Source organism: Lepidochelys kempii, chromosome 7, assembly GCF_965140285.1.
Source record: "Lepidochelys kempii isolate rLepKem1 chromosome 7, rLepKem1.hap1, whole genome shotgun sequence".
NCBI lineage: Eukaryota > Metazoa > Chordata > Testudines > Cheloniidae > Lepidochelys > Lepidochelys kempii.
In genome coordinates this window covers 53,570,404-53,591,520 of record NC_136386.1, presented here as the reverse complement: position 1 = coordinate 53,591,520, position 21,117 = coordinate 53,570,404, and the positions used below count along the sequence as shown (strand labels likewise).

The following is a 21,117-nucleotide window of genomic DNA, read 5'->3' as shown; positions in this document are numbered from 1 at the left end:
TGTTGTTCTGGTTGACCTCCAAGGGAAGTACATCCATACTCATTGTGTTGGATCTCTCTTCAGCATCTGATCTTATTGTATCCTGACCTGCTTCCAAGAAGCTTCAGAGCTGAATAGAAACATCCTAAAATGGTTCAGGTGTTTTCTTTCAAACTAAACGCAGAAGGTCATTACGAGCAACCTGTTCTTCCATTTCCAAAATCCTCGCTGCTGAGTCCCACAAGGCTTGGTCCTCTCCCTCACATTATTCAATATCTATATGAAGCTGTTGAGAGGGCTGGTGAGACAATACGGGTTGAGGTGCCAGCAGAATTTGGACGACATCGAGCTCTGCAACTCCTTTATGTCAAATATCAACAGTATATCTCCCAGCTTTATCAATGCCTAGCTGAAATAAGCACAAAGCGCACTGGCTAAAGCTGAACCCAGACAAACTGATATGGTGCTAGGAGAAAGAGAGGAATGCTTCAAAGAACTTGTCTCCTCTACAACATCAGTTAAAAATGGGTTTTTTCTTCCCTCTGATTAAATCAATCTGCCCATCTGTGACTGGCCATAAGATTGCACCCTATCCTTCAGGCTAATCATTGTATTTCATCATATCTAGGATTGAAGCCAGGCTCTTTGGAGAAAGCTTGAGGTGGTACAAAATGTTACAAATCTCTCTGTGCATAGTCAGAAAGCTCATTATGAATACCTCCCTGTGATACTTTGCTCTCTGTTTAATACAGAGTCCTTTTCAAGTTCCATGCCCTGATACTCAAAGCATTCCATGGGATTGGTCTCTAGCTAACCAAGATTTCCTTTCCTTTCATGACCATGATCTCCCACCACATTGCAGAGGAATAATGACACTTTTAACCAGTAGGGGGAGGCTTGAGGGTCCAGAAGATAACTTTCACAGAAATTTTACATAGACTATTGGATTTGCTCCCAGAAGAAATCAAAATGGCCATGGAACTACTTGTTTACAAAACTAAATAGAGAGCTCATGTGATCAGTTTTTCTTTTCTTTAATTTTAATGTGCGCATGCTTGTGTGGGTGGGTATGTTGTACATACACAACACCCTGTAAACTATCCAAAGTATTTTTCCTGCAGGCTGAGAAAAAAGGACAGAAAGAGTAATCTGTCTATATATTTTAAAGGGCTAAGGGACACGAGAAAGGCCATACTCGATCAAACTTGTGGTCCATCTAGTGCAGGAACCTGTCTCCAACAGCAGCCAGCACCCAGTGCTTAAGAGGAAAGGTCCAAGATACCTTGCATTAGGCAGATGTGTCCTATTCCCTAATAGTTAGATTGGTTTAAACCCTGAAGCATGAAATTTAATATCTCTTTTAGAAAGTTCTTAGCATTAACTATTATAATTCTGGATATTCTTGTTATCCATATAAATCTTCAATTCTCTTAGAATCTTACTTAGTTTTGGCCTCAGTGCAGTCCTGTGGCAATTAGTTCCACAGTTCAATTATGCTAATAGGCTTTTTGGTTAATAAAGAACAAAATCATCTTGAAATTAACTAATTTGTTGACAGTTCATGTGGAGATTGGTAAAGTTTTCATCATAGTCATATTTATGTAAAAGTATATTTGGAAAGTATATTTTTTACCTCTCCCGTAGATGAAAAGGGATTAGACTAGATGACATGAGTCTTCACCCAGTCAATTCCACCATCTTTGAATCTGTGAATATTGTGTAGGTGATTCTGCATATCTCTTTGTTCCTAAACCTGTTTCTTTGCTTCTGTTTAGTTTCCTCCATTCTGTTTCTGTTTTCTGTCATAATCTCTCCTGATCTGTATATCCCAAATAGAGGCTGACATTTGCCATTACTTCCTTCATTAGGGAGGGAGCCTTCCATCTCGAGTGACACCAGGACAGACTCCTCTACAGACAGCTATCCCTATAAACACTTACACCATGAGTCTGTGGTCAGTCACTTCTCTTCTGACTCGCAGGGGACAGTCATCTACAATGTGGAGAATGACACAGCTTCGCAAACCAGCAGGGACACAGGTAGCAGACACCTTTGTGCTCATGTAGCCATTGTGAATCTGGAGATTACAGTAGAGCTCAGTTAAACAATATCTGTTTAAATACAGCCCAGGGCATATTGGCATGGGGTGCTCTTTGAAGTGCTGGCATCTGGTGAATTATGGCCCTCAATCTATAGCATGATGCAGCTGTACAAAGCACTATTTCAAAACGTTGTCAGTGGTGGCATGTGCAAGTCCCTGCATTCAAGTAGCTGAGGCTATATGGGAAGGGAGTCCACACTACCGGGACCTGTATGTGGTCATCAGGGAGTTTCTGCTTAAAGCGGACAGCAGTGAGGATGAGTATCCATCTGCACTGTGGGAGGACAGAGGTCAGAGGATAGCTGTCTGCCTGTACTGTGAAGGCAAGTTGGTGGGGATCTGGAGCTGGAGGAGAATCTGTTCTACGGAGGAAGTTGGGTGAGGGGTCTGGTGGGAGAATCTAATAGATAGGGTGGAGGTCTCAAGGTGTAGAGCTACCCTGTCAGCTGTGGCCTGTGCTTGTCACAAAGCATCCAGCCTGTGACCTGGCCAGTCTGTTCCTGAATGCAGCACAGAGCTTTGACATTAATTTCTAATAAAGGACTACACTAGTTAAAAGAGCGGAACTTTCCATATAGCCAAAGGTTGACCTGTTAATAGTATATCTGTAAATGGAACTAATTTTGTGTGCACCAAACCCAATAGGTTTCACAAAGAGGGCATACCTGTTAAATGAACGGTTCCTTATTGCACCAAAATTTCTCCAAGCAGCACATTTTGGTGCTATTTCACTCAGCAAGTTCTTGCCCTCCTGTTTGTAACAGCATACATGTATCCATCTGTGGTTCAAATCTTTACTTACAGTTTAGACCAGACTGGGGGAAGGTATTTCTCACAATGAAGAACTGGACTTTGTGAAAGAGTAGATTTCAAACAGGGGTTCTTCGGTGCTCTTTGATTCCTTTCTATGCATTCAGTAACTGGCACTCCAAGCCTTTGGCTCTGGATGTTTGATATATTTTGCATTTCCAGGTTAAATGTTTGGCAGCTAAGGCTGCCACAGTAGTCCTAGATGAGAGAGAAACAGATAGAAGGGGAAATGTAGGGCAAAATTTGATGATGATGAAAAACCAGAACTTATATTGATCTTCAGAGCAACAAAAAGCCTAGTTAACCTAAGATGCTGGGATATTATTTATATCCCAAAATGACACAGACGTAATTAGAGAGGCTCCTGCCCTGCAACAGTTACAGTCGAAGTAGACAGAAGAGGTGAGGGGTGGGAGAGGGAATGAAAATACACAAACAGATAAAATTCAACGTTTATATTGATTTCATGATTTGTGTTGTGACTTTCTCCTTTTATTTCTTCTCATGCTAACTTTATCCCATATTTTTCCTCCAGCTCTTACCCCTCACTTACTGCCTAATTCAAACCTGCCTCCTCTCTCCTGATCTAGTCTTCAGCTATATTCAGTCCCTGACTATTAGCTAATCCCTACTTGGTCATCCCCCTTTGTCTTCTCCGTCCTCCCTCCCTCCCTACTCAAGTCTTCCCCCCAAAAAGTTAATCTCCCAGCCTCACGCAACAGCTCAGCCATCAAATGCTGACTCCTGGGGCTGTAAAGGAGCCATCCCATCGCTCCTGTCAACTGCGACTGCTATTGAATCAGTCTGGGAGAAAGCTGGATTCTTCATTAATGGCCACTTCCCCCACTTCTCCACCCCAGAATTCTGTGGACCCCATCCCACATCGCCCTCCTGGGACGGAAGACAATTGGGGTCATGTGCCCTCAAACACCTGGGTACGTCAGGATGGGTATGGGTGGGGCTCACTGTGTGGTTGAGCTAGCCCTCTGCCACTTCTGGCAGCCAATTCAGCTAAATAATGCGTGAATTCTAACTCCTCTACTCAAACTCCTAAGATCACATTGGGATCTGTCTCAAGTGATTTGGTTTCATTCCCTTCTCTAACCCCATGCTCCCAGCCTTTGTGGCTATAAAGATAATTTTCATGGACATGACTGCCTATTAATCCATATGATTGCTTGAATATGAGGCATCTAGTATGTAAAAATACACTTCAAGGGGCAGATTTTGCATGTGTTGGTTGAGAAATGTTGTTTTGCTTAGGAGAAATCCTGTTTTGTTAATTTAGTGAATTCAGCAAAATTAATGAAAGGTGCTAGACTGACAGCTCTGGAGATTGAAATTCAGAGCCCAGGTACAGCGTGCGTGCAGATACTGCAAACTTTCTCCATGCTGCCTCACTAGTGGACTTTGTCCCTGGTCTGGAAGGACCATGGTTAGGGCAACAAGGTAATTCAGGCTCCATGCTCATTTAGTACTTGGCGCCTCTGCTGAGACTGTGGCACATACTGTCCATACTGTGATCTTGTCCAAAGTATGAATGGAAATATAGGAGAGTATTGTTAAAGCTGTCAACCTCCCAATCCACTAATTGTGCTAATTGTGCATTTTAGGACTTGATAATATTAAATATTCTCGCCATGTCTAAGAGACCCAACTCTAGCAGCAGTGGTACTCTTTAAATAGCTGCTGTGACAACACTGGAAATGCCCTAACCTACCATTGCTATCAGAATGGAAGAAATTTTTTTTAAAGCTAGCTAAAGAAATTGTGCACTCTGAATGCAATATGGCCTTCTTTTATCACCATGGTAACTGCTACAAGATATCTTCAGTCTTTACAGACTGACAGAATACCATTATGTGCCTGCTGTCATCCAAAGCTCATGTTGTGAAAGAGTGAGTTCCCCCAAACCCACTTCATGACATCTTTCCTGCTCAGGCACCTAATTTACCTACACTCCCCCCAATCTTCCCTCCGGATGCCTCTCTTGTTCTTTCCTTATTTTCCCCACTTCCATATATATTGCCTCTTTCTAAAGAGTACCGATTACAAAATCACTCTCTTCCTTGGCTTCACAGACAAATTGAAACACAGGATGTTTCAATCTCAGCCTCTGTTTGAGTGGGTTGCCCTTGCATGCACACTGTCACATCTTTATTTGTTGATGTAGCACCTCTACCTAAAAAGCAAACTCTCCTTTTGCTTTAATATGTTTTTTGAATTTTGATATTATTTATTTTAAAAGATGAATTCAAAAAGCTAATTGTAATGGCAAGATCTGCGACATGGGTTCTCTGGAGAGGAATTGGATTGGGACCATCAGCTCCTCCCACAAAGGCCATTGAACAGTTGTCAGGGAATTGGAATTTTCATTCACTACACCTATGCCAGATTGAAGTTGATGGTGGAAAGGCTGGATCTCCTTCCCAAACTCCATCTTTGTCCTGCCCCTCTGCTTGGGAGCAGTCCTGATTTGGAATGGGACTGCTCATGTGAGTAAAGTCACACACATGCATGTGTTTGCAGATTTGGGGTCTTAGACTTGTAGGAACCACAAAGCTCAATGCTTACACACTTGTAACCATTATTGGTAATCTCACTTCAAGGGATTTTGAACTTAATTTAAAAAATTATTGTGGTCATTAGTTTGGTAGTAAATTGGTCTGAGGATGAGGCACTCTTACCAAAGGGCAAATCCTTACAGGGAAAATCTGTGCTAAATTATGAACAAATATTTTCTAACTCAGTTGATGCAAAGAAAAGATTTGTGTGTAGTGAGCAAAAGAGAATTTGTGAGGAGAATAAAATCAAACTAGCCATGTTTGTTTAAGAGCTGTGTGTGTTTGAGTACGAGAGCTGCTGGAGTGTTGGTATTGCAAGATAATGGTGTCCCTGGAGCATTATGAGGCAAGGCACAACCAACTGCTTCCCATCTCTGTGGATGAGCTATCTCATTTAACACAGTCCCTGGAGTTGCTTTGTGGCTCTTTTGTGACTATTTTTATAAACTTTTAGATACAAATTATTTAAAGCAAATGACTTTGCTTACTAGAAGCTGCCAGTTAGCATTGGAATGTCTGTGCGGTTCAGGAAGAGTGAGAAGGGCCTACTATTCTTAGATTGTTGAACAACCAATCCAAAGACTCTTGCCATCTAAACTGTGTTCTCTTATTCTTTCAGGACACTTGACTGACAGTGAATGTAATCAGAGGCATATTTCCAAAAAGAGCTCACTGACTGACCGCAAGAGGAGTTCTAGCCGGTCTCGGCGAAAAGGGGATGAGATACAGTCATCAGGATACCATAGTGAAGGCAAGAGGCATTGTTTTAATTTCTTCATCACTCTCTCTTTATGTGTTTTTGTGATTCTTTGTGTGTATGTGCACCTCCCTTGCTGTGTGTCTCCCGGTCTGTGTTTTTGGTCTATCTTGCCTTTGCTAATTTTCCTTTGTATGGCTTCAGAAAGATGCTGTGAATAGTGCTACCAATTTAAAATGAAGTTATTTTTATTCCTCCTGCCTTCTCCTTTGTATACTGCAGGGGAAACATTGAAGGAGAAACAAGCCCCCAGAACTGCCCCTAAGCCATCCAGCAGCACCAGCAGACTTAGAGAGTTTAAAGAGACAGTCAGCAATATAATCCACAACCGACCAGCCCAGACCAACCAAGGCTCTCCTTGTGGAGGGAGTGTTGCAGGTCAGTCAAAGATACGACGCCCCAGGAACTTGCCTGTGCGTTCTCGCGACTGGGAAATGGAGAGTACCAGCAGTGAATCCAAATCCAGTTCATCTAGCAAGTACCGTCCAACCTGGAGACCCAAAAGGGAATCACTGAACATAGACAGCATCTTCAGTAAAGACAAGAGGAACCATTGTGGCTACACACAGCTCAGCTCATTCTCTGAAGATGCAGGTGAGGGGGTGGGGAAGAGATATATGTTGTTGGGTTGTAACTGGAAAAATACAGTTAGGTGCAGAATTAATCATAACCCTCAACTGCTGTATGGAAACTATGTAGTGGCAGTTCCAAACTTTGTCACACTCTTGAGCACACTCCCATCTTTTTCACACTAGTTGCTTTGGTGATGGTGAGGAGTGCATATGAAGTTTCTGTATGTGTATGCACTGTGCAATGTATTTTTGTTCTCCAGTCTGATATTCTGTTAAAATCCATTCCTGTGGAAGCAAAGATGAGAAGCACTGTTGTGTATACTGCTGAAACAGAGCCTGGACTAGGCTGCTGGGAAACTAAGAATTTGCATTGCGGGATGTTCTCATGCATTGGTCTCAAACGTGTGCCCCAGCGCTGGCCTGCTCCCTCTGACCGGTGTATATATTCTGCGCCCTCTGTCCTCCTCTTGCTAATCACAGCATATGCAGCATGATGTCTCGGACTAGAGAATGAAAGAATTCCCCTTGCTAGCTACCATTCCCTATTCTGAGTGCTTGTCATGAGCCCTAGCACCCAACCCATAGTTTACCTGGACCTGCCTCAATCTGCACCTGTAGATAGAGGCCAAAGCCCAGCTCTGCACTGCTTTGGGTAGGGAAGTCTCTGTTTGGAAACAAGAGCCCCTGCCATCCACAGGTCCTTCCCCTGCTCTGAGAATGCAACAAAGATCCATGCAGCTTTATTGTCGTGTTCACCATCCAGTTAGGGGAGAGAAATCCCCTAAACCCTACAAAGGTACTGCAGATCAGACACCTTCTGGTGCTGTTCCCCAGGGCCCAGAAATGGCTGGAGCTGCTGAGTTCCAATTCATGGTTGGGAGATGAGTGGGGGAGAGAATGCGTGTTGGCAATGTTCGGGTTGTGTTGATGGAGGACCAAGGTATTGTTGGGGAAACCTGAGGGGGATGAGAGGAGAGAGAAATGGAGGAAATTGCTGGGGAGAATCTAGAAGTTAAAGAGGATTGGAAGGGATGAAGCAATCGTGGGAATGAGGAAGGAGAAAACTTGAGGAAGGAGGGAGAGAACATTACTCATGGAAAGGATGGAAAAGGGGCATGAGGGGAACCAACCAAAGACAAGTAGGAATGCACATTAAAATCAGAAGGAGGATAACACTAAAATATGAAAGATTAGGAAAAGAGGCATAATGAGTTATAGTAAAAAATGTAGTCAAAATCTGAATGCCAAAATTCTAAAATAGATTTCATATAATGTAATGCACAGTACCACAAAAAGCTAGAGCAGCAGAGAATGGAGAATCAAAACAAAATCCTTGCTCCAAAGATCTTACTATCTAATGCACAAGTGGGTACTAGTACACAAAACAGTTGTGTGCACAAATGCAGAGAATTATGGAGAAGGAGAGATTCTTTGAGGAGTGTCCCTGTGGGTGCTCCACTTAAGGTGTCTTGATGCCCTGTGCTTGTAATCAGAGATTTGTGGTAGTAGTACCCGGATGGGCCACGCACGCGCCGCTCCAAGCAGTTACATAGCAGTGCGCAGCCAACCGTTCCCCAGTTCCTTTTCTGCCACGTTTAGCTTGTGTCTGAGCGATCAGCGGGGTCCTCTCTTACCTCAGATAGTTCGTAGTTCCTCTTTGAGTGATTACTCATGTCAATTCCATTTTGGGTGTGTACGTATTCACGTGTGCTGTCGTCAGAGACTTTTGCCTTAGTGGTATCCAGAGGGCTGGCTATGGCGCTCTTTGGAGTGCGGCACTCAAGCGGTGGTATATTAGGCGCTTCCGGCCCTACACCCTCTCAGTTCCGTCTTAACACCAGTGGTGGTTAGTCAGCACACCTTCCTTCGCTTAGCAAGTGCTAGTGTTTTTTTCTCCTACAAACTTCATACCTTAGGGCCTTTTGTAAATAGTTTGTGAATAGTGTTAGTTAAGTTGTTGTTAAGTGTAGTTAGTTAGGGTCCCAGTGGGGACTTTGCCCCAGGTGGGGCATGCCCCGGTCTCCCGGGTTTAAGCCCTGCTCAGATTGCAACAGGGCCTATGCCTGTTAGTGACCCCTAGCAGCTGTCTTAAGTGCTTGGGGGAGTCACACGTTAAGGGTCGGTACCAGATCTGTAAGAACTTTTGGCCTTGAGCCCAAAAGGAGCAGGATATTCGTCTCAGGGCCTTCCTGATGCAGTCTGCCCTTCGCCTGGATTCTGAGCCGTCATGACAGGTCTCACCGAGCGCCTCGGCCTCCATGCACAGTGCACCGCCACCACCTGTTTCCTCCCAGCACCGAGCCTCATTACTGGTGCCGAAAAGGAAAACAAAAAAGTGCAGTTCCCCGGCTCCAGGCAAAAAGGGCCAAGGGACCCAGGCCTAGCCGCCTGGCTACTCCAGAGCCACATCCTCATGCCTCCTCAGTTTGAGCCCCCCAGTCTCCTCAAAGGTCCATCACCAACTCCTGGGAGCGGTATGGGACCCATGCCGCTGCCGGCACTGTCATCCTCCCAGGCGCAGAGAAAGCACAGGTCTCCACCTGCTCCGATGATGACTCTGGTGCCACAGGACTCTGCTAAGGCTCCCCAAGAAGGCAAGCCAGCCGCCAAGACCCTTCAAGGGGCAGGGGAACACTGCTGGTCACCGGAGAGGAGGCAACGTTCCTGTTCACCGCACCGAGGATCCGAGACTTGAGGCTCTGAGACTTGCCATTGGTCACTCAGACTAGCATCCAGTTTCCCTCAGTGTCACTCACCTGTATGGGGTCGATACTTCCCATACTATTCCTGGCACCAGTCATCCTCCCATCAGTTGTCTTCTCAATGTCAGTCCCGATCGTTGGCACACCGGGAGCGTTCCTCGTCTTGGCACCGGTCTCCCTGTCACCAGTATCGATCTCCCTGGTACTAACACCAGTCTCCCTCGTCTGATCATTGGTCGCCGGTAGCCATGACCAGTAAACAAACCCAGGCATGGACGGTCCTTCCCTGTTCGCAGGAAGGTGATTCCTCCTGCACGGAGGGCAAGTTTAGCCCATCGCCCAGGCCCCACTGGCGGGATTGGGCACTGGAACCCACACCGTCATCTGCGGCACCGCAGTGGCAGCACGGCCAGTGGCCAGCGCAGTGTGGCCTTATTAGAGCGCGTGGGATGTACCAGTCATAACGATCCCCCCTTTGCAGTGCTCTTTGTTCGCCACGTCGGAACTCTGGTTGGCAGCACTGATGGCACCAGGCTCAGTGCCAGAGGGTCATTCAGAGGTCACAGTGGAAGAGCCTGTGCCCACTTCTCCAGCAGTAGTTGAAACCCTGGGACCTCTCCCAGTGGTCCAATCTTCCTCATCAGCCCTGCACGAGGCAGTCACAGGACCTTCAAGAGCTAGCCTACCAGATGATTTCAAGGAACATCGGTACTACTTTGGTGTGTAGCTGAGAATTTAGGGCTGGAGGTGCAGGAAATGGCGGAGCAAGAGAACACTCTCTTCAATGTCCTCTCAGCCTCTACGCCCACCCGTGTCACCCTACCATGCATGAAGAGGTTCTTAAGGTCGCCAAGGCCCTATGACAAACCCCCTCTTCCATTCCTCCCACCTCCAGAAAGGCTGAAAAAAAGTACTTTGTTCCAGCCAGAGGGTTTGAATACATTTATACCCACCCACCCCCGGGCTTGTTGGTTTTGTCTGCGGCCAATGAGGACAAGCACAGTCATACCGCCTCGACTCACAAGAACAAAGAGGCCAAAAGTCTCGATCTCTTTGGGAGAAAAATTTATTCAATTGCCAGCTTACAATTTTGGGTGGCAAATCATCAAGCCCTGTTGGGCAGATATAACTTTAATTTCTGGGATCGTCTCAGAAAGTTCCAAGAATCCCTCTTGCAGGATTTGGTCCAGGAGTTCGGCACCTTGGTGCTGGAGGGCACCGTGGTGGCCAGATGCTCCCTGCAAATGGCATGGGATATGCCGGACTCAGCGGATCGGTTAGGCATGTTGGCAGTGGTTATGCAGCGCAGCTCCTGGCTCCAAACAGCTGGCCTCTCCCAGAAGATGCAGACCTCGATTCAGGACCTTCCTTTCCACAGGGTTGGTCTCTTCTCTGAGCAGACGGATGCCAGGCTGCATGGGTTGAAGGACACAGAGCCACTCTTTGCTTGTTGGGCATGTGCACACCGCTGTCTGCTCATAAGCCATTCTGGCCTCCTCCACTGCCAAGATCCTGGCAGCCCCATCAGGGCTCTGCAAGGAGAAGAGACACTAGTTTTAGCCATCAGTGCCCTTTTTCCTCCGGCTCACTTGCATAACCTGGGCCCGCCAAACATGTAGGGGGCCAAAAGTGCTAATTTTGAGGGTGCACTCGAGTGATGCCTCAGTCAGCTACCTGGATCCTCCCCATCTCTTCCTTGACCATCTCTGCCCCTACCATTTGGCTTGTTGTAGGTAACCTCAGACCACTGGATCCTGGATATATCATCTTGGGGCTATACCCTGCAATGTACAGCTCCCCCTCCCTCCCACCCATGCTCTTCCCCATCCCTCTTCAGGGACCCTCTCACAAGCAACTCCTCAGTCAGGAAGTCAAAAAGCTCTTGTGCCTGGGGGCTGTGGAGGAGGTTCCTCAGGACATGGAAGGAAGAATATTCTGCTCCCATTACTTCCTAATCCTGAAGGCAAAAGGGCGGCCTAAGACTCATCCTGGACCTGCATCACCTCAAGAAGTTGAAGTTCCGCATGGTATCCCTGGCCTCCATCATCCCCTCCCTGGATTGAGGAGACTGGTACGCCGCTCTCAACTTAAAGGACACTTACTTTCATGTCTCCATATTGCTGGGTCACAGGTATTTCCTGTGTTTTATAGTGGCCAGGTGCCATTTCCAGTTCACAGTGCTACTCTTTGGCCCGTCCTCGGCACCCAGGGTGTTCACAAAGTGTGTGGTGCCAGCAGCGGCTTACCTGAGATGTCAAGGGGTCCAGATTTTCCTATATTTCGAGGACTGGCTCCTCAAGATCAGGTCTCTGGGGCAGGTGCAGAGGAGCCTCGAGCTGGTGCGTTTCACCTGCCGTGACCTCGGCCTGTTGATAAACACAGAAAAGTCCATGTTAACACCAGTTCAACACACAGAGTTTATTGGAGTGGTTCTCGACTCCATGCCGGCCAAGGTCTTCCTTCCGGAAGTGTGTTTTCGGGCCATGTCAGACCTGATCTCCCACATGATGAGCCACTCGCTCACCACAGCCCACACCTGCCTGCAACTGATGGGCCAAATGGCCACATGCATGTACGTGGTCAGCCATGCTAGACTTCATCTACAGCCTCTGCAAGCATGGCGGGCCTCGATCTAAGTCCCCAGCAGGCACACCCTGAACCGAGTGATTACGGTGCTGAATGACATCCTTTCGTCCCTGGGCTGGTGGCTGGATCCCAAGTCAGTGCTACAAGGGGTTCCCCATCACTTACCCTGTTTTCAGACGCATCGGATCTGGGCTGGGGAGCCCACTTGGGTGAGCTCAGCAACCAGGACCACTGGTTTCAACATGACCTAGCCCTTCATATCAATGTAAGGGAGCTCAGAGCTGTTCACCTGGTCTGTCAGGCTTTCTTACCCCCACTTAAAAGGCAAGGTGGTGCAGGTCCTCACAGACAATACTGCCACGATGTATTACATCAAGAGGCAAAGCAGTGCCAGGTCTTCAGCCCTGTGTCAGGAGGCGCTCCTCTTCTGGGACTTTTGTGTGCAGCATGCCATTCATCTGGTAGCCACCCACTTGCCTGGAACCAAGAATGTCTTGGCAGATTGCCTCAGCAGGACCTTCTCATCTCGCCACAAATAGTCACTCCATCCAGAGGTGGTCAGCCTGATCTTCCACAGGTGGGGGACTCCCCAGGTGGACCTGTTCTCATCCAGGCAGAACAGAAAGTGCCATGTGTTCTGTTCTCTGCAGGGCAGGGACAAAGGCTCCCTGTCAGATGCTTTCTTGATTCCATGGTCGGGAATGCTAATGTACCTTTCTGCCAGTACCATTGATTCACAAGGTCCTGCTAAAGGTGAAGCAAGACAGAGCGAGCGTCATCCTCATAGCCCGAGCATGGCCTCACCAACACTGGTTCGGCATGCTGCTGAGTCTTTTGGCAGCCACCCTGCTGCAGCTGCCTCTTCAGCCGGACTTGCTGTTCCAGGATCATGTTCTGTGTCATCTGAACTGTCGGCTCTGCACTTGACAGCTTGGCTACTGTGTGGCTAAGTATGGATGAATGGGCATGCTCTGCTGGTGTCCAACAGGTCCTGCTGGGCAGCAGAAAACTTTCTCCCAGGCTACTACTTGGCAAAGTTGATGCGGTTCACGTGTTGGGCCTCAGATCGACACAATGGGGCAGAAGAGGCCCCACTGCAGGACATCCTAGACTATCTGCTGCACCTTAAGCTTCAGGGCCTGTCACTCTCTTTGGTCAAGGTTCACCTGGCGGCTATTTCGATGTTTAACCCTCTGTTTCAAGGCAGGACAGTCTTTGCCCGTCCTATGACAGTGCGGCTCTTGAAAGATCTGGTGCACCTCTACTCACATGTCTGGGACCCGGTTACCCCTTGGGACCTGAATATTTTGCTGTAAAGACTCTTGGGTCCTCCCTTCGAACTCTTGGCTTCCTGCTCCCTCCTGCTTCTCTCCTGGAAGGTTTCTTTCTTGGTTGCTATAACCAGCCCACAGGGTGTCCGAGATCAGGGCGCTTGCCTCTGAGCTGCCATATACGGTCTTCTACAAGGACAAGGTCCAGTTGCGCCACACCCAGCTTTTCTGCCCAAGGTTGTTTCCCAGTTTCATACTGGTCAAGATGTTTACTTACCGGTCTTCTGTCCCAAGCCTCATGCGACGGATGACAAACGCAGGCTGCATATCCTAGATGTCAGATGGGTGCTGGCCTTCTACACAGATAGAACGAAGCTGTTCCATAAATCAACGCAGTTGTTCGCTGCTGTCGCAGACAGGATGAAAGGTTGCCCAGTGTCTGCCCAGAGAATATCGTTGTGGATCACAGCCTGCATCCACTACGGTTATGAATTGACAAAGGTGCCCCCACCAGCGATCTTGACGGCTTACTCGACTAGGGTGCAGGCGTAATCAGCAGCCTTCCTGGAACAGGTGCCAATCCAAGAAACCTGGTCATCTGTCCACATCTCATTATGCATTTACACAGCAAGCTCGGGATGACACTGGCTTTGGCAGAGCAGTGCTGCAAGCTGCAAGACCATGAACTCCGAGCCCGCCTCCATTGGTACTGTTTGTGAGTCACCTACAATGGAATCAACATGAGCAAGCACTCGAAAAGGAAAAACGGTTACCTACCTTGCGTAACTGTTGTTCTTCAAGATGTGTTGCTCATGTCCATTCCATTACCTGCCCTCCTGCCCCTCTGTTGGAGTTGTCGGCAAGAAGGAACTGAGAGGGCATAGGGTCGGCGGCACCTGATATACCACCGTATGGGAGCGCCACTCCTGAGGGTGCCACAGCTGGCCCTATGGATACTGCTAAGGCAAAAATCTCTGACGTCCACACACATGGGTGTCCCTCACCTAGAATGGAATGAACAACACATCTCAAAGAACAACAGTTACGAAAGGTAGGTAACAGTTGTAGTTACTTAGTTGTAGTTAGCTACCTTATTCCCTTGCCCTACTATAATTTTTTATTTCTTCATTCAAAAAAATTATTTTTTCCTTTTTACCTTACCCTGTCTCTCCAACAGGTACACCGCTATAGTTTCAAACAAGGTTTATCCCTGTTTTTTCTTCTAAGAGACCAATTCTCTCAGGTATGCCAAGCTCACCTGGCTTTAAACACTACCTGAATTGCAGACACTCCATAACGGTCTCTGACGACCACACACAGTTTGTCCACTGCCTCGGCGAGACACACGTTACTCAAAAGTGCCCACACTGCAGAAAGCTGACAGCTAGGGCAAGAAAAGTCAGGGATCTCCAACTGAAGCTCCTCATGATGGAGAAATCCCTCAGGCCAGCCTCAAGCCCCGAATCCTGGACACTGCCTGATTAACGGTCGCCAGCAGCCGCCTGACGGGTTCTGCTCCAACAACGGCTGGCAAGGCACCCGTTCCAAGAAAAGCTACCAAAAAGCGGTCGCAGACATCCCCACACCAAGAATCACCTAAAAGAAAACGATCTCCAATGGAAAAATCTGCCCGGGTACAGACGGCACGGAGCATGCTGGACCGTGTGGCACTGGGGCCGTCCAGCACCGAGAGTTCCTAAAGAGCTAAAGACCCTATGCGGGCAAGCTCAAATGTAGGTTCACACAGAAAAGTGAAACCTTCCAGCTCGGTACCCATGGAGCTGAAGAAAACGTTGGCACTGAGCAGTACAATGGCGCCACCTGCTGTACCTATGCTGTATAGCTCTAAATCCTCAGCACCAGCAGCTTCAATTCATACTCCTGGGTCGTTCACAATGCCATCTCTGGCACTGAGCGTCACAGTTCTGCAGCAGTTCCTGAGGCGTGCAGACTTGACAGTGGCTTCAACGCCTGAATGTCCTTTACTCAGTACCGAGGGTACCCCAGCCAGATCGGAACCAAGCCAATTGACCATTCCCTGCATCTCAGCCCCTCCTATCTCCAGTGATGAGGAAGAAGAGGATGATGCATTAATATACACTCCTTGCCACTCCTCACCCAAGCCTGGACCATCTCATCACCAACCACCTACAGACATGCAAGAATGGTATGGTCACCCCTGGGCACCGTCCCCCATAACATTCCCACCTAACTGGTCATACTGGGATCCATGGGTAATGTATAGGGCCCAACACTGCAGACCCCTTAACTTACCCAGGTCCAGAGCAGCACGATCCCCTTCACCAACTGTCCCAGCTCCTTCAGAAAGACAAGAGGAAGAGACTGAGGAACATACGAGGACACAGCTGAACATGACACTTTGCCGCCTACTCACTTCTATCATCGTCAATGGACAAAACCATAATGCCACACCATCCCACTATGGGGGATGACTTAAAATCCTTTCAGGACCTCTTCAAAAGGGTAGCTGAATCCCTAGACATTTCATTAGAACAGCTACCAGAAGCCCAACAAAAACTCACTGAAATATTCCAGACATACCAAGCGGCATAGATAGCCCTGCCAATTAATGATGCAATCATGGAGCCTGCAAAAATACCTGCTACAGCACCACCCTCATGTAAGAGGTTTGACAAAAAATATTATGTGCCAGCAAAAAGGGATGAGTTTCTACTTACACACCCTACACCAAACTCCTTAGTAGTGGAGGCAGTCAACCAAAGGGGGAAACAACAGCAGTCCCGAATGACCCCGTATGATAAGGATTGGAAAAGGCTGGACCTTTTTGGATGGAAAGCCTATTCCTCAGCTACACTTCTGTTCCGCATTGCCAATTATGCGGCCCTACTGGCTAAATATACACACAATCTGTTCTCCAAAATGTCAGAATTTATTGAAAAATTTACCCAGTGACAAAAAAGAATAGTACAAGGCTAACATTTCCAAAGGGTCTCTCATCGCTAGGGCCCTACAGGCCTCCCTTGACTCTGCACACGCAGCAGCATGATCTATCATATCTGTGGTCATGAATTGTGCATCTTGGCTCCACCTCTCCGGGTTCCCAAGGGAGGTTCAGGCAACAGTCAAGGACTTACCCTTTGAGGGTCAGAAACTATTTGCAGGCAAAACCAATATGTCATTACGCACCCTAAAAGACTCAAGGGCAACCTTAAAAACCCTGGGCGTTAAGTACCTGCAAACAAAAAGAAACAGAGTAGGTTTTCACAAACCTAGGGTTGCAAATAAATGCACAAAAGTCCACACTGGTTCCTGTCCAAAAGTTGGAATTCATAGGAGCCCGTCTCAACTGTCTAACAGCAACAGCAGTGCTACCCCAGCAACTTTTTCTCACTCTTGTCAATCTAATTTCAGTGGTGATAGACAGCCTACAAACACCCATGATTACAACTCTTAGGGTATATGTCAGCAACAATGTTTGTTGTCAAACTTGCCACACGCTACATGAGATGCTTGCAGGCCTGGCTTCGAACAGTGTATATGCCGCACTCTCTCAAGAGATGCCTTACAATGCCACACAGAGTAAAAGACTCTCTAACATGGTGGACACAACCTAAGAACATCTGTTCAGGAGTCCCTTTCCAACAAAGAACTCCAACCATGGCAATCACGACAGACGCTTCCCTAATAGGTTCGGGGGCACACTTAGGCCTTGTCTACATTACCTGCTGGATCAACAGGCAGCAATCGATCTAGCAGGGGTTGATTTGTCTAGATGCGATAAATCAACCGCTGAGTGCTCTTCCGTCGACTCCAGTACTCCACCAGGGCGACAGGGGCAGACGGAGTCAACAGGAGAGCATCAGCCATCAACTTACCACAGTGAAGACACCACGGTAAGTAGATCTAAGTATGTCGACTTCAGCTACGTTATTCACTTAGCTGAAGTTGCATAACTTAGATTGATTACACACACACGGACTTGGAACATATTGTTGAGTAAGTGTAGACCAGGCCTTACTAAACAATATGTTCCAAGGCCACTGGTCCCCAGCGGATGCCAACCTGCACATAAACTTATTGGAGCTAAAGGCAATCCGAAATGCATGTGACCACTTTCTCTCTCTAATCAAGAACAATGTCATCAAGATCCTCACAGACAATATAGAAAGCATGTTTTACATGAACCGCCAAGGGGGAGCATGATCATACTCCCTATGTACAGAGGCAATATGATTTTGGAATTGGTACATCACAACAACATAGAGATATTGGCATTCTATCTTCCGGGATGTCAGAATACAACAACATATGTAGTAAGCGGAGACTTCTCACAAACCCATGAGTGGGAGATGGATCCCGGAATTCTCAAATCCATATTCAAACTATAGGGGTTCCCCACCAAAGATCTATTTGCCACAGCTCAGAACGTCAAGTGCCCACAATATTGCTCCAGGGCAGGATTGGGACAATAATCCCTAAGCGGCACCACTGATGTATGCATTTCTTCCAACCCCACTCCTAAACTGTGTAATTCACAAGATCAAACAGGGCAAATCCAGGTAATTCTTATTGCAGCTGCATGGCCCAGACAAACATGGTTCCCATACCAGCTTCAGATGGTGGTGAAACCACCTTGAACCCTTCCCTTAGTACCTCATCTTGTATCACAAGATGCAGGACATCCCAACCTCACAGTACTCCATCTCAAGGCCTGGATACTCCCTGGCTGACTGGGGTCGAGGAGGCCTGTTCTGAGGAAGTAAAAGATCTGTTACTGAACAATCAGAGACCAAGTACGAGAAAGACGTATGTCCATAAGTGGAAATGATTCTGCACCTGGATAAACAGATCTTACCACAATTGTCCCCCCCTCTCGAGGATTCTGGACAATATACAAAGTCTTAAAAAAATCTGTGCTATCCACAAGGTCCATTAGAGTACACATGGCTGCTATTTCCTCCTTTCATGACAATGTGGATGGGGTCACTATATTCACTCACCTGACAATTAAATGTTTCCTTAAAGGCATTGAAAACACTTATCCCACAATAAGAAATCCTACACCCGTGTGGGACCTCAACCTTGTTCTACACAGACTCCTGGGAAAGCCATTTGAACCCCTTACAACCTGCTTTTTGTTTTGTCCATGAAGGTGGCTTTTCTCATTGCCATCACATCCACCAGAGTGGGACAATTAGGTGCCATAATGGTATACTCACCTTATACAATATTCTTTAAAGATAAAGTAATCCTACAACTACATCCCAGGTTCCAACCCAAGAGAAACCAAAGTCTCCTCCCCCTTTCATTTGAAACAGCCTATATTCTTACCTGAGTTTTATCCAAAGCCACATGTGGACAGGAGGGAGGCCTCACTCAGCACATTGGATGTTCACAGAGCATGAGCTTTCTACACTGAAAGAACAAAAACATTTAGAAAATCACTAAGACTATTAGTTTCCATAACAAAACACTCAATGAGTCAAACCATCTCCAAACAGCAACTATGCAAATGGATATCAGGATATATTCAACTGTGCTCCTAAAGCACCAGAGCACATGCAACATCCGCGGCCTTTCTCAATAATGTTCCTATCACTGACATTTGTAGAGCAGCAAACTGAACATTAGTCCATACATTTACTAAACATTATGCTATAGAGCAACAATCAGCATCAGATGCTCACTTTGGGCTCATGGTGTTATCAATAACCCAACTCCAAAGCCCCTCCCCTCCACTGAGGGGCACTGCTCAATAGTAACCTAAAGTGGAGCACCCACAGGGGCATTCCTTGAAGAATCATAGAAGATTAGGGTTGGATGAGACCTCAGGAGGTCATCTAGTCCAACCACCTGCTCAAAGCAGGACCAACACCAACTAAATCATCCCAGCCAGGGCTTTGTCAACCTGGGCCTTAAAAACCTCGAAGGATGGAGATTCCACCACATCCCTAGGTAACCCAGTCCAGTGCTCCACCACCCTCCTAGTGAAATAGTGTTTCCTACTATCCAACCTAGACCTCCCCCACTGCAACTTGAGACCATTGCTCCTTGTTCTGTCATCTGCCACCACTGAGAACAGCTGACCTCCATCCTCTTTGGAACCCCCCTTCAGGTAGTTGAAGGCTGCTGTCAAATCCCACCTCACTCTTCTCTTCTGCAGCCTAAACAAGCGCAGTTCCCTCAGCCTCTCCTCATAAGTCATGTGCCCCAGCCCCCTAATCATTTTCGTTGCCCTCCGCTGGACTTTCTCCAATTTGTCCACATCCTTTCTGTAGTGGGGGGCCCAAAACTGGACACAGTACTCCAGATGTGGCCTCACCAGTGCCAAATAAAGGAGAATAATCACTTCCCTCAATCTGCTGGCAATGCTCCTACTAATGCAGTCCAATATGCCGTTAGCCTTCTTGGCAACGAGGGCACACTGCTGACTCATATCCAGTTTCTCATCCACTGTAATCCCCAGGTCCTTTTCTGCAGAACTGGTGCTTAGCCAGTCCGTCCCCAGCCTGTAGCGGTGCATGGGATTCTTCCTTCCTAAGTGCAGGACTCTGCACTTGTCCTTGTTGAACCTCATTAGATTTCTTTCGGCCCAATCCTCCAATTTGAAGAAGAAGAGGTTACTCACCTGGTGCAGTAACTGAGGTTCTTTAAGATTAGTATCCCTATGGGTGCTCCACTACCCACCCTCCTTCCCTCTACTTCAAAGTTTCACATAGATTCTCTGGGGTAGAGAGGGAACATGGGCATGGTTGGCTGCACACCGCTATGTAACCACTTGGAGCAGTGTGAGACGGCTACGGCATGTGCGCAGCCCAACCGGGCACTGCTACCACAAATCTCCGATTACAAGCACAGGGCGTCAAGACACCTAAAGTGGAGCACCCACGGAGACAACCATCTTGAAGAACCTCAATTACTGCACAAGGTGGCTAATCTTCTCTTTCCCTTTCTCTATTGAAATATATCCCTCTTTCTGGCCTTTTCTATATTCACCCTAACAGAGATGACTCGAACTCCTGGCTCATAGATTTTGTTTTCCTTTGGATGAAGCAGGTTCCACTAACTGGCAGGTATTTAAAAAGAAGTCAGTTTGGGGAGAATCTGCATGAGTCTAAAGCTTCATTTCTCTTGCTCCTCTGGAAATTACTTCATGTTTTTAGAGATGCTATAAAGATATTGTCGAGGCTTTTTGAAATTATCTGGTCAATTTGATCCCTGAACACAGAAGCAGCTCATTTGGTTTAAACGTGGTTCAGAATCCAGAATACTAGCAGGTAACTTGATGGAATTAAACCTTACACTTCTGCCATCCCATATTCTTTTCTCTTGACAGCCAAGGAATTTGCAGAGGATGAGCTGAAGGAACCAGCAACTCAAGGAATAAGGCCAAACCAACTAAACATCAGGTATAAGCACTGGGGTCGAGGTCGGGGCACCCAGCACCTGATGGATCAGCATCCTCGTCTGATCCAAAGGATGGAATCTGGCTATGAAAGCAGTGAACGCAACAGCAACAGCCCAGTCAGTCTGGACATGCCCTTGTCTGAGAGCTCAAGCACCCACAGGTAGATTTTAATAAAGTGCACTCTTGGACTTTTGCTTCTCTTATGGCCCTGAACACCAGAACCTCTGAGAACTAAACTGTAGTTCTATAATAAGAAACTTAAGTATTGACATTCAGTCCCAGCCAGCAGTTCTTGTAGACTGTGATGCAGGTAGATTATGGGAAATAGGAAGCTGGATATGTTGTGCCATGACAGTCTTCCCTGTTTGGATGGTCATTCATTTGT

At 47.1% G+C, this 21,117-nt stretch overlaps 1 protein-coding gene across 20 annotated transcripts in view; it reads left to right on the top strand.

Moving 5' to 3' along the window:
- USP54 (ubiquitin specific peptidase 54) overlaps positions 1 to 21,117 on the top strand; it is a 279,027-nt gene that overhangs the window by 202,342 nt on the left and 55,568 nt on the right. For 18 of the 20 annotated variants that reach the window (XM_073352837.2, XM_073352834.2, XM_073352849.2 and 15 more), the window contains 4 exons: positions 1,848 to 2,018; positions 6,074 to 6,205; positions 6,434 to 6,805; positions 20,661 to 20,892. In XM_073352837.2, the coding sequence (XP_073208938.2) occupies positions 1,848 to 2,018; positions 6,074 to 6,205; positions 6,434 to 6,805; positions 20,661 to 20,892 (907 nt within the window). The remainder of the gene's footprint in view (positions 1 to 1,847; positions 2,019 to 6,073; positions 6,206 to 6,433; positions 6,806 to 20,660; positions 20,893 to 21,117) is intronic. The other 2 variants (XM_073352844.2, XM_078853771.1) reach the window with 1 other exon arrangement.